The 12,888-nt window shown below is 36.7% G+C and overlaps 1 protein-coding gene across 1 annotated transcript; it reads right to left on the bottom strand.

The window, feature by feature from the left end:
- Window positions 1-11,464: 11,464 nt before the first annotated feature.
- LOC138143400 (olfactory receptor 13C7-like) lies at window positions 11,465-12,421 on the bottom strand. Its single transcript, XM_069064606.1, has one exon. The coding sequence runs from the start codon at window positions 12,419-12,421 to the stop codon at window positions 11,465-11,467; it is 957 nt and encodes a 318-aa protein (XP_068920707.1).
- Between the last annotated feature and the right edge of the window lie 467 nt (window positions 12,422-12,888).

Genomic DNA, 12,888 nt, shown 5'->3' with positions numbered 1-12,888 from the left:
GTCTACATGATATATGTAATGACTTACACATGAAAATATATATATATATATATATATATATATATATATATATATATATAGGTTAATGGAGATATTTTCTTTTTCAAAACACTGTTAGCGGGGTGGCTAGGTAGCTCAGTGAATAGAGCACTGGCCCTGGAGTCAGGAGGACCTGAGTTCAAATTTGGCCTCAGACACTTAACACACACACACACACACACAAAAAAAAACAAAACCTGGCCATGTGACCTTGGGCAAGTCACTTAACCCCAATTGCCCTACCTTCCTCCCTCCAAAAAGCAATAAATAAATAAAAGAGTTTCTACCCTCAAAGAGACATCCTATTTGGGTAGAGGGAATACAACATGTAAGCAAATAAGTGAAAGATACATAGAAAATCAATGTAATGTTTAAAAAAACTGTTAGCTTTTAGAATCATATTGTGAATCAGCTATTTAAACTCTTCAAAATCTTAGTTGTTGAATGATTAAATTAATATCCAAAATTCATGTGTGAAAAAGAATCATCTATCACTTGAATGAAGAAATTCAGATGTCTAGCTCTTTCTTCATCTATAAAATGAGGATAACAATAGCATCTACCTGTCAGGGCTATCGTGAGGATAAAACAAGTTAAGATTTATAGAGAGTTTTGCAAACATTAAAGCAATATATAAGTGCCAGCTATTTTTATTTTTTAGGTAAAGGCAGTTATCCAGAGAGAAATGTTAGCGATCCTTTTGCCACTACTGGGACCAAAAATTAGTGTCTTGTACTTTAGGTGAGTAGCAAGACACATACTGGGTTAGCATCACAGTAAAGATCTCAAGATAGGAATACTTGGTAGTTTGATTAAAGTAGGGAAATGGCTTGCTGAAGGCATGGGACGATTTTCAGGAGGAACAAGGATGCTCTGGTTCCTCTTACCCTTATCCCTTGAAATTAACAATATCATTCCAAACCTGATGAACTGGAGACAAGACAGAATGAAGACAAGTACTTACCCCCCAAATCTTTCAGGAAGATTTGGAAATGAAAAAGGAAATGAAAAATATTTAGTATCTAATGATATGAAGGTTAAAAGAAATGGAGGAGCCATACCATTCATCCTCTTCTCCATTTCTCTCCCTGACATCCCTCAATAAAGTCATAAGCCAGAAGAAGGAGTTGCTGAGACAGGAAACTTTGTTGAAACAGAAGTAGTTAGAATCATAGTCTTCAATATCCCAAAAGAGTATAACCAGGCTGGAAACAGGAGGATAATGACCTGGTCTTATTAATGTTCTTTATAAAGCATGGTACCTAGATCTAGAAACATACCAGTTCCATACCATGAAACCAGTGATGATGGCAAAATGCAGTTAAACTATCACCACCTTCATTGTGAATATTCTACTTCTATTAACTCAGCCCAAAATGGCATTAAATTTGGGGGATGTCATTTTCTACTTAACATCTCTAATAACTGGACAGAAATCCCTTACTATAAGAAACCCAGTGACAAGGAACCCACCACATATTAATTCAGAGAAAGGAAACCCCTATATGGAAGAAAGAAGTAGAGAAGAGGGGAAGCTTTTTTTCCAAGGGAAAAATACTTTTCCTTATACCAGTCACATTCCAGCCTATCATTGTCCTTTATGAAGTGTGGCATCCATGGCAATAAATAATATTCAAGGTATAGTCTGAATATGGTAGAATACAGGGGGACTGTCACCTCATCTATTATGGGAATTATGTTTCTATCAACAAAGCCCAAAATTGCATTAGCTTTTCTAGCTGCCATATTAATCTCTACAAAAATCTCTAATAAATTGTCATCCCGTGTCTTCTTTCCTTCAGGATAATATGTCATGACTCCTTCAACCGACACTGATGCTAAATGGGTTCAAGCTTTGGACTCTGGGCCTTCTGGACAACTCCCTAAGAGCACATTTCCTGGGTTGCTATAGCAGACTATTTGATGGGTCATTGAGGCTAAATATTCTCTAAGCTGCTTGTTCCCAGGTTAGACAAAAACCTGTTGGGGAACTTGAAAAGTATAATTCCCATCCATCTCATCTCCTTCTTATGTTCATTTATACATGAATGGATGCTTGGAATTTTGTGTTAGCATTAAAATTCCAAGTGAAAAAAAATATTTAGCATCTTAGTATTTTGTTTGTGTAGGGAGATAGATGTCCCTCAAATTATAAATACATATTCTGTCCTATGTATTTGATAGATATATACTCTTGTTCGCAAGGAGAAATCTGCATATACAATTTATAGAATATTAGGCATTAATTGTCAACATCAGAAGTTCTCTGAATTTAAAAGCCTATTTTCATGGAGAACCTGGAGTGCAAAATGTTCTATAAAACATTTTTAGATTAGCAATGATGAGCTTTTAAAAATTATATAGTCAAAAAGTTTGAATGTGACTCAGAGATTATTTAGTCTGGCCATACTCAAAACATAAGTTTTCTTTACAATATCTCCAAGCATTCACCCTGTCTTAAGTTTGAAGAACATCACTTGGAGGGGACTTCCATTTGGAATAACTCTAGTCATTGGGAACCTTTCCCATACAGTGAGTTAAAGTCTTCCTCTTTGCACCATATATCAGTCCTCTGAGGTGAAGTATGACAAAGCTAATCCTCATGCATATACAGTTATCCCTTCCACATTGCAACTTTCCCCAACATGGTTTTGGTATATAGTAGGTCAGCATAAGAACTTAAATGGGAATTTTGGAGAAGTGTTGCAGAAGTTACAGACAACACATGAAGGGCAGCAGATGGCATGGAAAAAGTTTAGAATCTCAGAAATGAATAAAATATATGTAAAATATTGTATAATATCAACATATTTTATCTTTTAATACCATAAACACAATTTCTTTTATAAAGTTAAAATAAGTAAAAAGTTAAAGTTTGTGAAAAGAATGCAAAAGCCAGCAGATGACACACAAAGGCTACTGCCTTTTACCTGCATTTTCCATATTGCGGGAGCACCATATCCCTAACCCCGCAATGTGGAAAGGATAACTGTAGTGATCCTTCAAATATTTGAGCACTGCAGTCAAGTTCCCTCTGACCCAAATCTTCTCTTCTCCAAGACAAAATTCAATGACTCCTTTAGCAGATGCTCGTACTGCATGGCTTCATGCAATATGGTGGTCACCATTCTGATTACTCTCATATGACTATAAATCCAGAGCTGGAAGGAACTCTAGAAAACAATCTAATCGAATATTCTCATTTTTCAGATGAGAAAACTGAAGCCTATAGAAATGTAGTTAGTTTTCTAAGGGTCCACAGGGAGTAAACAGCAGAGCCAGGAAATGAAGTCAGGTACTCTGAATCTAAATCAAGTATACTTTTCCACTGTAGCAGCCGTACTCCAGTCTATCATTGTCATTTCTAAAGTTTGGTACCTAATACTATAAAGAATATTCCAGTTATGATCTGAGTACTCAGAGGTATTATCACCTCATGTATTATGGCATTATGCTTCTATTAATGTAGTTCAAAATCACATTAGGTTTTATATTATACTGTATACTATCTCTACCAAATAGTCATTTGGCATTTGCTTTAAGACCTCTGGTGACAAGGAACTCATTACCTCTTTATTTAGAGGAAGGGTCCTCCCAAAAAAATTGGGTAGATACCCTAAGAATGACTCACAATAATGAGATCATAGACTCATCAAAGTACCAAAGGAGGGGAAAGCTAAAAGTCTGACAGGCCTCCTACATTTCTGAGAGTTCAGAAGAAGGTAGATAGGTATGAAAGTCTGCATAAAAATTAGGTCGAGAGGTGTGAAAACCTTCCGTATAAACTTTTAATTACATAAAAAAGTTCCAAATAGGAAAAAAGAGGGAAGTATCTAAAGAGACCAATATTAATACATGGTGAACTTCATTGATTAACCTATATTTTTATAAAAACATCTACCACAGAGACCAGCTGCCAACTTCTTGGACCAAAATCAAAATCAATACCAACTTAGACTAAAGTACAAAATGAGAAGCTATGGCATACAGTTTAAACAACTCTAATCTAACGACAAGCTTAAGCAAATTATTGATGTTGGAAAATGGGAATTAAAAAAAAGAATTTGTTACTTATCATCACAGCCTGCTCTTCATTTCCTAACAAAGCTCAGCTAATGTAAACAAGTTGCCAGATTGAGACCAAAAGAACCTAGAGTTTCCACCAACAAATGCTTGAGCTCTTTGTCAAGCAGAGAAATATGGCAACCAAAGGAAATACTGGTTTACACTCAAACATGTTTCTTAAAATCTTTTCTTTCTCTCTTTATAAATTCTAAGTTGACATGGTTATATGACACCTTGGTCCTTCCAAAGGTTTTGTGTCCATACTGATGAAATCACAGATCTCTGTAGGATCAACATACATACAAATAAATACCCACAACTAGCCTTATGGAGAGAACTGACATCTGATGTTTGAGACATATACTAATGAAGATTAGTTACTACATTTCATGTCCATCAGACCAAAAGCCCAGAAATAAAGTGTCACTAGGATTTTGTAAAAAAAAAAAAAAAAACTAAAGGAACTGTCATGTCTATCCATGCAGCAATAGAAGAGGTATCACAAAAGAGTGCCCCACCACAAACAGTTCTGTAGTCCAAATGAAACCATTAATTTTATTGGCAAGTTCACCAGCAATCCCAGGGCAGAAGAATGACTAGGATAGGGGTGCTTGAGCTGGCCAAAAGGTATAGGTAAGGTGTGAGGAAATATACTTTGTCTCTGAAGCAGTTATCTAATTCATAATTTTCATGTGCCATTGTTCTCTATCATTCCATGTCACATGATACCATTACTTCCAGAGTCCTGCACCACTCTCACATGGCACCACTGATTTTCCTGTCTTTCTCATTACCATGCTCACCCACTTGCTACTTTCTCTACCTTTGCTTTTTACAAAGCACTTGGAGGAAGGATTTAGTCAATCAGACAACAATCATTTTTAAAATATTAACTATATGTCAAACACTGTACTAAGTACTAGGGATACAAAGAAACTACCTTCAAGAAACTCACATTGACATTTGGGATACAAAATGCAAACGACTATGAAAATAAAAGATATATATATATATATATATATATAAATGAAGGGCATATTCAGAGGATTATGACTCTGCCCCTACCCATTATAAGGGTCTCACACCAACCCCAGGCATAAAAGCCTACCCAGTGATAACATGGACTCTTAACCTGTAGTCTGTAGATTTCAAAAGGGTCCATTGATAGATTTTAGGGGTTGAAGGAAAGATGAACTTTTATGGGTGAAAAAATACATTCATGTCAATATGATTTGTTTCCTTTGTAATCTTATATATTTCATTTTGTAATCTTATATATTTCATTAACATGTATCTAAAAACATTCTGAGAAGGGGTCCACAGACTTTCCCAGACTGACAAATACTTTGGACTAGATAGCCTCTGAGGTCTCTTCGTCTCTAAACCTATGACCCGTGATCTCCAGGGATAAAGATTCCACCATCTACCTTAAAAAGCATTTATTAAATTATGACAAGTAGTGATGTGTGTGTGAATAGCCTGGCTTTCTTCTAATGTTTTTCTACTACATATACAGTTCAGTCCCTATTAGTATGAATAATGAATACCATAAAGTAGTCACGAGTATTCAAAATCACAATATTCAAAGTTATAATTAGATAGAATATGGTAATTTGTTCTCATTCAATTAAAGCTGTATGAATTTAAATAATGTAGCCACTTCTCAGGATTCATTATTTGCAAAATTCCAGTACTAGCAATAAAGCTCCCTATTCATTTCAAATGAATTTATGTTTTCATGTTAAAGGAAAATTCTTCCATCACTATGCTTTTTGGGGGTTTTTAGTGTCATATTTAACCAAAGACTTTTTCCATTCTTTGATACATCATGATTCACACTTTTTCTTACTTTGATATGATTTATGGGAGGGGAAGGAATCTTTTTCTTCCACACTCCTACAGTCTCCTGGTATATGCACAGGAGTCACATCCACAAAGCTCCTTCCTGCCTCTGATACTGATGGACTGCAAAGTTTTCTTTTTAAGACTTACCAAAAGTTTGGCCAATCTTTTGCTAACCATTGGCAAGCTGTTTCTCTAATTCTTCAAGGAAATATCTTTAGTCTGTGCAAAGGGATAACGAAGTATAGACACTTCTTTGAACTTTCCACATTGACAACTCATCTCTCAGTTACCTGCCCCTTATTGTCTATGATCAACTGGACTAGAAGGAATACACACACACACACACACACATTATTGCTCATTTATTACTACAGGTAAGGAATAAGCTAGCCAGTAGCATGGAGACTCATGGTGGTTTCTGTTACATTTGGAAAAGATTTCAAACCCAGAAGCAGCTCCAAAATTCAAAAAGGGTCTAATTGCCTTGTCAGCATTCCCAGAAACCCTCTCAAACATGGATGGCATTCTATTTATGTCATCTAGGGCACCAACTTTTGAAGAGAAGTCATATACATGTCATGCTCCCTTTCCTATAGGTATTCTGTATATGTCTATGCTTGGTACCTCTCTGTTGCCTGAGCATTAACCTTCATCAACCCAGGCCATATCTCTGATGTGATACTTCTTGATAGTCTATCCTATCATCCTCTAGAGTAGTTGGAAAGCGTCACTCATAATAATATTTTTGACATCACAAATCCTGTTCCTATTTCACACTCTCCTTTCTCATTAGATGGCTGAGTAAATATTGTTTTTGGTAGCATGAGTTTCACGAGTTATTGTCCAGGGCAGGTTCATCCCATTCATTTCACTATGGTCACCCCATTAGTACTCAAAGTGACTGCAGCCCTCATACTACATGAACCTATTTTCATATTGACATCTATCTACAAAGGACAACAAGAAACAATACAGACCTTTATTGATTAATGTAAACTAGCATTTAATACTTTTATGACAAATTAGGCATGGGTATTTTCAGTTAAGGAAAAGGAACAGTGCTGTACTTAATTAGGCAGCTATTCTGATGAGAGATTACAGCTACCTGTTGAAAGATTATAGGATCGTAGATTTAGAGATAGAAGAAAGTGTGAAGGTCATTAGATTCAACTTCCTCATTTTGAAGATGAGGAAACTGAGGCCCAGGGAGGTTAAAGTGATTTTGCTAAGTTTATGCAGGCAGCAAACATTAAAATCAGGATTTGGACTCAGATCCTCTAACTAAATCCAACATTCTTTTTACTACACCACCCCAGATGCTTAAAGGGAAAACTCAAAGAGTATAGCTATCACAAAAATAATGCAATTACTGCACCATTCAGATTACAACAATGGAAAGAAAGTCTTACATGTTGTCCATATCGGTGAACTTCTTGAATTAGGAAAGAAGCATTCTGAGTTTGGAAAGGGCAGTTGTAGTGGAAATATTCATGAAAGGAAAGAGTTCTGAATTTTGAATTGGACGACTTAGGTTCAAATATTGGTTCTGCTATTTACTATCTTTATGATCTTGGGAAAGTCACTCAGTCTTTCAGGGTCTTAGCCTCCTCATCTGTAATGTGAAAGGTTGTACTAGGTGACCTCCAAGGTCCCTAACCAACTTTCATTTGATGATCCCATGAACTAGTTTAACATTTACTTCTTTCAGAGATGGCAAAGTAATAATTTTCATTAGTTTCTAAGTATAACGTAAGAAGGAAAAAGTAGGACATAGACTTGTCTTGGGGAAAATAGGGAAGAAGTGGTTATAACCTAAGAAAGTTCTGAACCAATTTGATAGATGAGAAATGGTCTATAGTTTTCCAGGTCATAGGATCACTGGAATTATCATGGCCTTTGTTCAATCACTAGAAACTTGAAACTTCCAAACAGGAAAGTCATTAAACACTAGAAAATGAAGAGAGATTGGGGGTAGAGAAGAATGAGATAAAGAGAGGGGAAATTCTGGTCCAGAGGCAGAGCCCCTTTGAAAAGTAGGGTAGAAGTAGAAGAGGAAGAAACAGTTCCCTGTCATATTTATCCTTAATTATAAGATGATTTATGTCTTCTCCACAGAAAAAGGGGGAGGATTGAAGGGCTTATTGACTAGCTGCAAGAACAATCATATTTCATAAAAACAAATCAGAATATATGGAGTTACATCAACATAAGGCCATACCCAAGAGAGTGAAAATGGTGAAAAATCACTTGAGGGTGTAGAGTACATAATTATCTCCCATACATGGCAGGCAAAATAAACTTATAAAGGGTAGGTGGATATGCTGGTAGTAGACAGGACCGGAGTTTCTGTGGCTCAGATAATATAGTTCCAGTATAGAATGGCGATCAGGCTTCTGTAGGCATCCCATGTAAGAACTACCTAGGCAGGTCCAATGGTTGACTACTTAGACCTGAATAAAATCACCATTCATAACTATTGCTTCCTTCCAATACTTGAGGGTCTGGGGGTTTAGGTCTATGGCGTCTGAAACTGCATCCAGTTGAATCAGTAAAGGACCCATAACTTGCTATTAAGTTTAACTAGGGATTGGTGAAGAAACTGCCAAGTATAGTTTGAGCATCATGAATATTTGGTGATAATCTTTGTGTTTTCTCATGGATTTGCAATATTCCTGCAATTAAGTATTGGTGTGTTTTCTGATCAGCAGGTCATATCCATATCTTCCACAAAAGCCAAAGGACCTTCCCAGAACTCGTACTCAGACCAGAAAGTTTACAAATGAAGCCACTCTATGTACAGCAAAACTAGCCATAATAGGACTAGAATCCAAAACTAGGAGTTAAGTCCTGGAAGGTTTCTTAGAGATGGCAGACTGACCAATAGTTCATCATGGGGTAATTAAGGCTGTTGGAATATGTTTCACATGCTAGTTAGGAGAAAAGAGGTCATACATATAAGGTGCAAACATATAAGATGCCAAGCAGGAGGGCATTGCATTAGCATTGCAGAAAGTTTTCATGGCAGAATCTTTGCTGTGACATCTTAGTCCAGAATGCCCATTCCTTATGGAGACAGATGTCTCAGGAGTCCCCATTGTGACCTCCTGACTTCAAAACTATAAGAAAGATAGAATAGATAAGTGACCAAGACTGTACACTTTCCAACTGAATATTGTTCTTATCAGTTTGCATCAGTGGAGAAAAATTACACTATCACAGACCTGGAGTTGCGTCCTACATATAAAATATCTTCCCTACAGAATTGATGGGACATTTGGAGAAACTATGTACCCCATCATGACTTTTATAGAGTACAGGAATGTAATGAACTTTAAAGAAGCCTGGATCATGTCAGAAAAAGTCTAAAAGGTATTATTTGTTTTTAGTTTTCTCCCTGTGTATTTATTATGCCTAGAATGAGAAACACTCTCAGTACCAACATGAAATTTCAAATTTGAGAAGGAAAAGGTCTCAAGTAAGACTTTCTTCATCCTTGGGGTTTGGACAGTATCTGCTCCAAGGGTATGTCTGCTGGAAAACCATGCCACTACAGAAAGGACATCTTGTGGAGTTATTAGAATACCAGTTGGTGGAGTAACCAAAATGAACAAGGACCAAGAATTTAATCCAGTCAAATTACTGGTATCCTGGCTAGACAGATGATATCAAGCATCATGTTTAAGACTGTAATAGGTGTCAAAATACAAAGAGAACCTGACACAGGTAACCACAACAAAAAACGTGGCTCCTACAACTACTGAAACAATGTGTTGGACTGTTGTCAAGAGTTGATAAAAACAAATTTAATCCTCTTATGGTGGCATATCACCATACTCATAATAGTAGCACATTTCTCAAAAATATGACATTTAATCCTGCAATACAAACTACCATGCACTCCAAAGACAGATAGGCATATTTTAAACAAGGCTGTTCATATGCATGAGTTTATGCATGAAGTTGTTTCAGACAGCAACCTACAACCCCTCTCTGAACCCCCATCCCATGAGACAAGACATGAAACAAAGAATAAAAAGGAAAGAGGTGGAGTAGTTTCACACACCCAACCAACACATTGATCAAAGCTGGGAGTGTATGCAATATTTCACATCCCTAGTCCTCCACCTCCACAAAATAAAATTACTTTTAAACAGTTTTTCTTCTGACAAAATGTTTCTTCATGTGTCCTTTAAGGAAGGCCTACTTTGCAAAAATCAGTCACACTTAATAGGTTTTATTATACATCTGATTTTTAGCTTCTGATTCTGGAAAGATAGTATGTTCCTGTATTTAAGCAACTAATCTCTATAATAGTTTTAAAATGCCATTAAATTAATTGCATTATTAAAATACTTTTTGGTAGTGGGATTTTATTTTAAGGCATACTATGCTAGAAATTGCATGACTCATCTGTATTAAAGCAAAAACCAGAGCTGATAGTTTCATTATTTTGAATTAGGTCATTGAAAAAATAAGTATTTAGTAGAATATTATTAACTTCAACATATGTTTAGTGCCCAACATATAGAACTTATAGCACCTCCATCTTTATTATTGGCTTTAAACATATATCATTCTGTATCTTCTTACTCAAGGCGCTTAGACTTGTATGTCTGTTTTTTGGGCTGGGTAGGTGATTTGAGAGTTTATATAGCTTTTTAGTGTAGGAAGTATAGCTAGGTGGTGCAGTGAATAGGGTGCTGGGCCTGAAGTCAGTAATATTCATTCCTGGGCTCAAATCTGGCCTCAGACACTTACTAGTTGTGTGACCCTGGGCTAGTCATTTAACCCTGTTTACTTCAGTTTCCTCTTCTGTAAAATGAACTAGAGAAGTAAATGACAAACCACCCCAGTATCTTTGCCAAGAAAACACCAATGGGGTCACAAAGAGTTGGACACAACTGAAAAATAACTAAACAACAACAAAAAGTAGAGAAAGGTTGAAATTTTTGATGCAGGCTGCAGGACCAGAGTTGAAAGATGATTAGGGAAAGATAAGGAAGGTTAATGACTAATTATTTCTTCATGAACAAAAAAAGAACTACAGACATTCCTTCTTCCCTGCCTGTAGTTTGTATGCCATTCAATCATGTACCTTCATCAGAGATAGCAATTATTACATTGGTTGGCATTAGAAACTGCATTTGTTACTTGGAATGCTCCCTATAGTGAGATTTAAACATCATGGGCTATTTGTTTTGTTTTATAGGAACCTTATGGTTAATTGGATTGTATCTGCTGTGGAACCATTTCTCATACACATTATTTTTTAAATGGAGCAATTGGGATCAAGTGACTTGTCCAGGGTCACACAGCTAGTAAGTTTCAAGGATCTGAACTCAGGTCCTCCCGACTCCAGGGTCCATGCTCTATCCACTACACCACCTAGCTGCCTCCTCAAATACATCTTCACATGGACATTCTTTCTTGAGTATCAGATTTAAGTTGACAGTGCAGAAAAAAAAACATTTAAATTTAGTATGTGTGTATATACATATATCCAAATGTATCACCTTTAATCAATGAAATGCTTTTGAGTTAGCAAATTCTTTACAGCTGCCTTCACATCCTTATTCCTGAGACTATAAATGATAGGATTGAGCATGGGTGTCACCACACCATAAAAAAGGGAGATAAGTTTGTCTGCAATATCTTCTTTATCTGCTCCCAGAGGGTCCTTAGATTTGGGCTTCCCATACATGAAAAAGATTGTTCCATAAAAGATAATCACCACTGTCAGGTGAGCTGAGCAGGTGGAAAAGGCTTTGCGTCTCCCCTCTGCTGAAGGGATTCTCAGGATGGTGGAGAGAATGAAAACATAAGATGCAAAAATGAACAGCACTGGGAAAACTAGAAAAATTATGTTAGTGACTATCATACTAATTACATTGATTGAGATATCACCACAAGCCACTTTCAGTAGTGCCAGGATTTCACATGTGAAATGGTTAATGACATTGTCTCCACAAAAAGGCAAACTCATTGCAAGAGAGGTTTGCCCCACAGAAGTAATGACCCCTGCCGTCCAGCACCCAACCACCATGGACACATACGTCTTTTTGTTCATGACAATGGGGTATCTTAGGGGGTTGCAGATGGCCACATAGCGGTCAAATGCCATCATGCTCAAGAGCACGCATTCAGTCACTCCCATGGCAAAGGATAGAAACATCTGTACTGCACAGCCAGAGAAGGAAATGGTTTTCTTCAGGGTGAGGAAACTGTCTAAAATTAGGGGCACAGAGGAAGTTGTATAGCAAATGTCCAGGAAGGAGAGATTACCAAGAAAGAAGTACATAGGTGTGTGGAGGTGGGAGTCATAGATGGTAACCGTAATAAGGACTCCATTGCCCACGAGGATTACTAAGTACATCCACAGGACCAGTACAAAGAAAATGGTCTCTAATTTCGGGTGTCCAGAAAGCCCCAGGAGGACAAAGTCTGTTACAGTGGTTTGATTGTTCCCATCCATTTTTGAAGGACTCTCATTTATAAGGATTCTAAGGACAAAGCAAGATGGTTTTGTTACAGCAGTACCACAAAGTATCACAACTTTTATAAGTTCACACTTCTGAAGATCAATTGGAAAACTGTGTTTGAATAAGGATAGGGGCTAGGACATTCCTTCTACCACTGTAGGTCAGCACCATCTCTATAATTTATAGTCCAAGAATATGGCTTAGAATACTGAATGGTTAAATGACTTGCCCAGGATCACATAGCCAGTGTGAGTTAGAGAGGTAGGATTCGAATCCAGATCTTCCTGTTTTAAGGCCAGCTCTCTATCTCATACACCATGTTCATTCTCATGTTTTTGAATAAAAGAATATGCGATAAAAACAGATTTATTCCCTTGATATAAAGATCACCATAGTCAGAAAATGTTATGTTAGTGACTATCATGCTAATTACTTTGAGATCCTAAAAATCCTAGAAAAG

This window comes from Petaurus breviceps, unplaced genomic scaffold, assembly GCF_028583685.1.
Source record: "Petaurus breviceps papuanus isolate PSGF00001 unplaced genomic scaffold, PetGlider_PUasm1.0 138, whole genome shotgun sequence".
NCBI lineage: Eukaryota > Metazoa > Chordata > Mammalia > Diprotodontia > Petauridae > Petaurus > Petaurus breviceps.
Note: the sequence above shows the minus strand (reverse complement) of the source record. Positions and strands in the feature narration are given on the sequence as shown.

Bases quoted from the DNA above. Each gene is read 5' to 3' on its own strand.
- LOC138143400 (XM_069064606.1), bottom strand. From the start codon at position 12,421: ATGGATGGGAACAATCAAACCACTGTAACAGACTTTGTCCTCCTGGGG.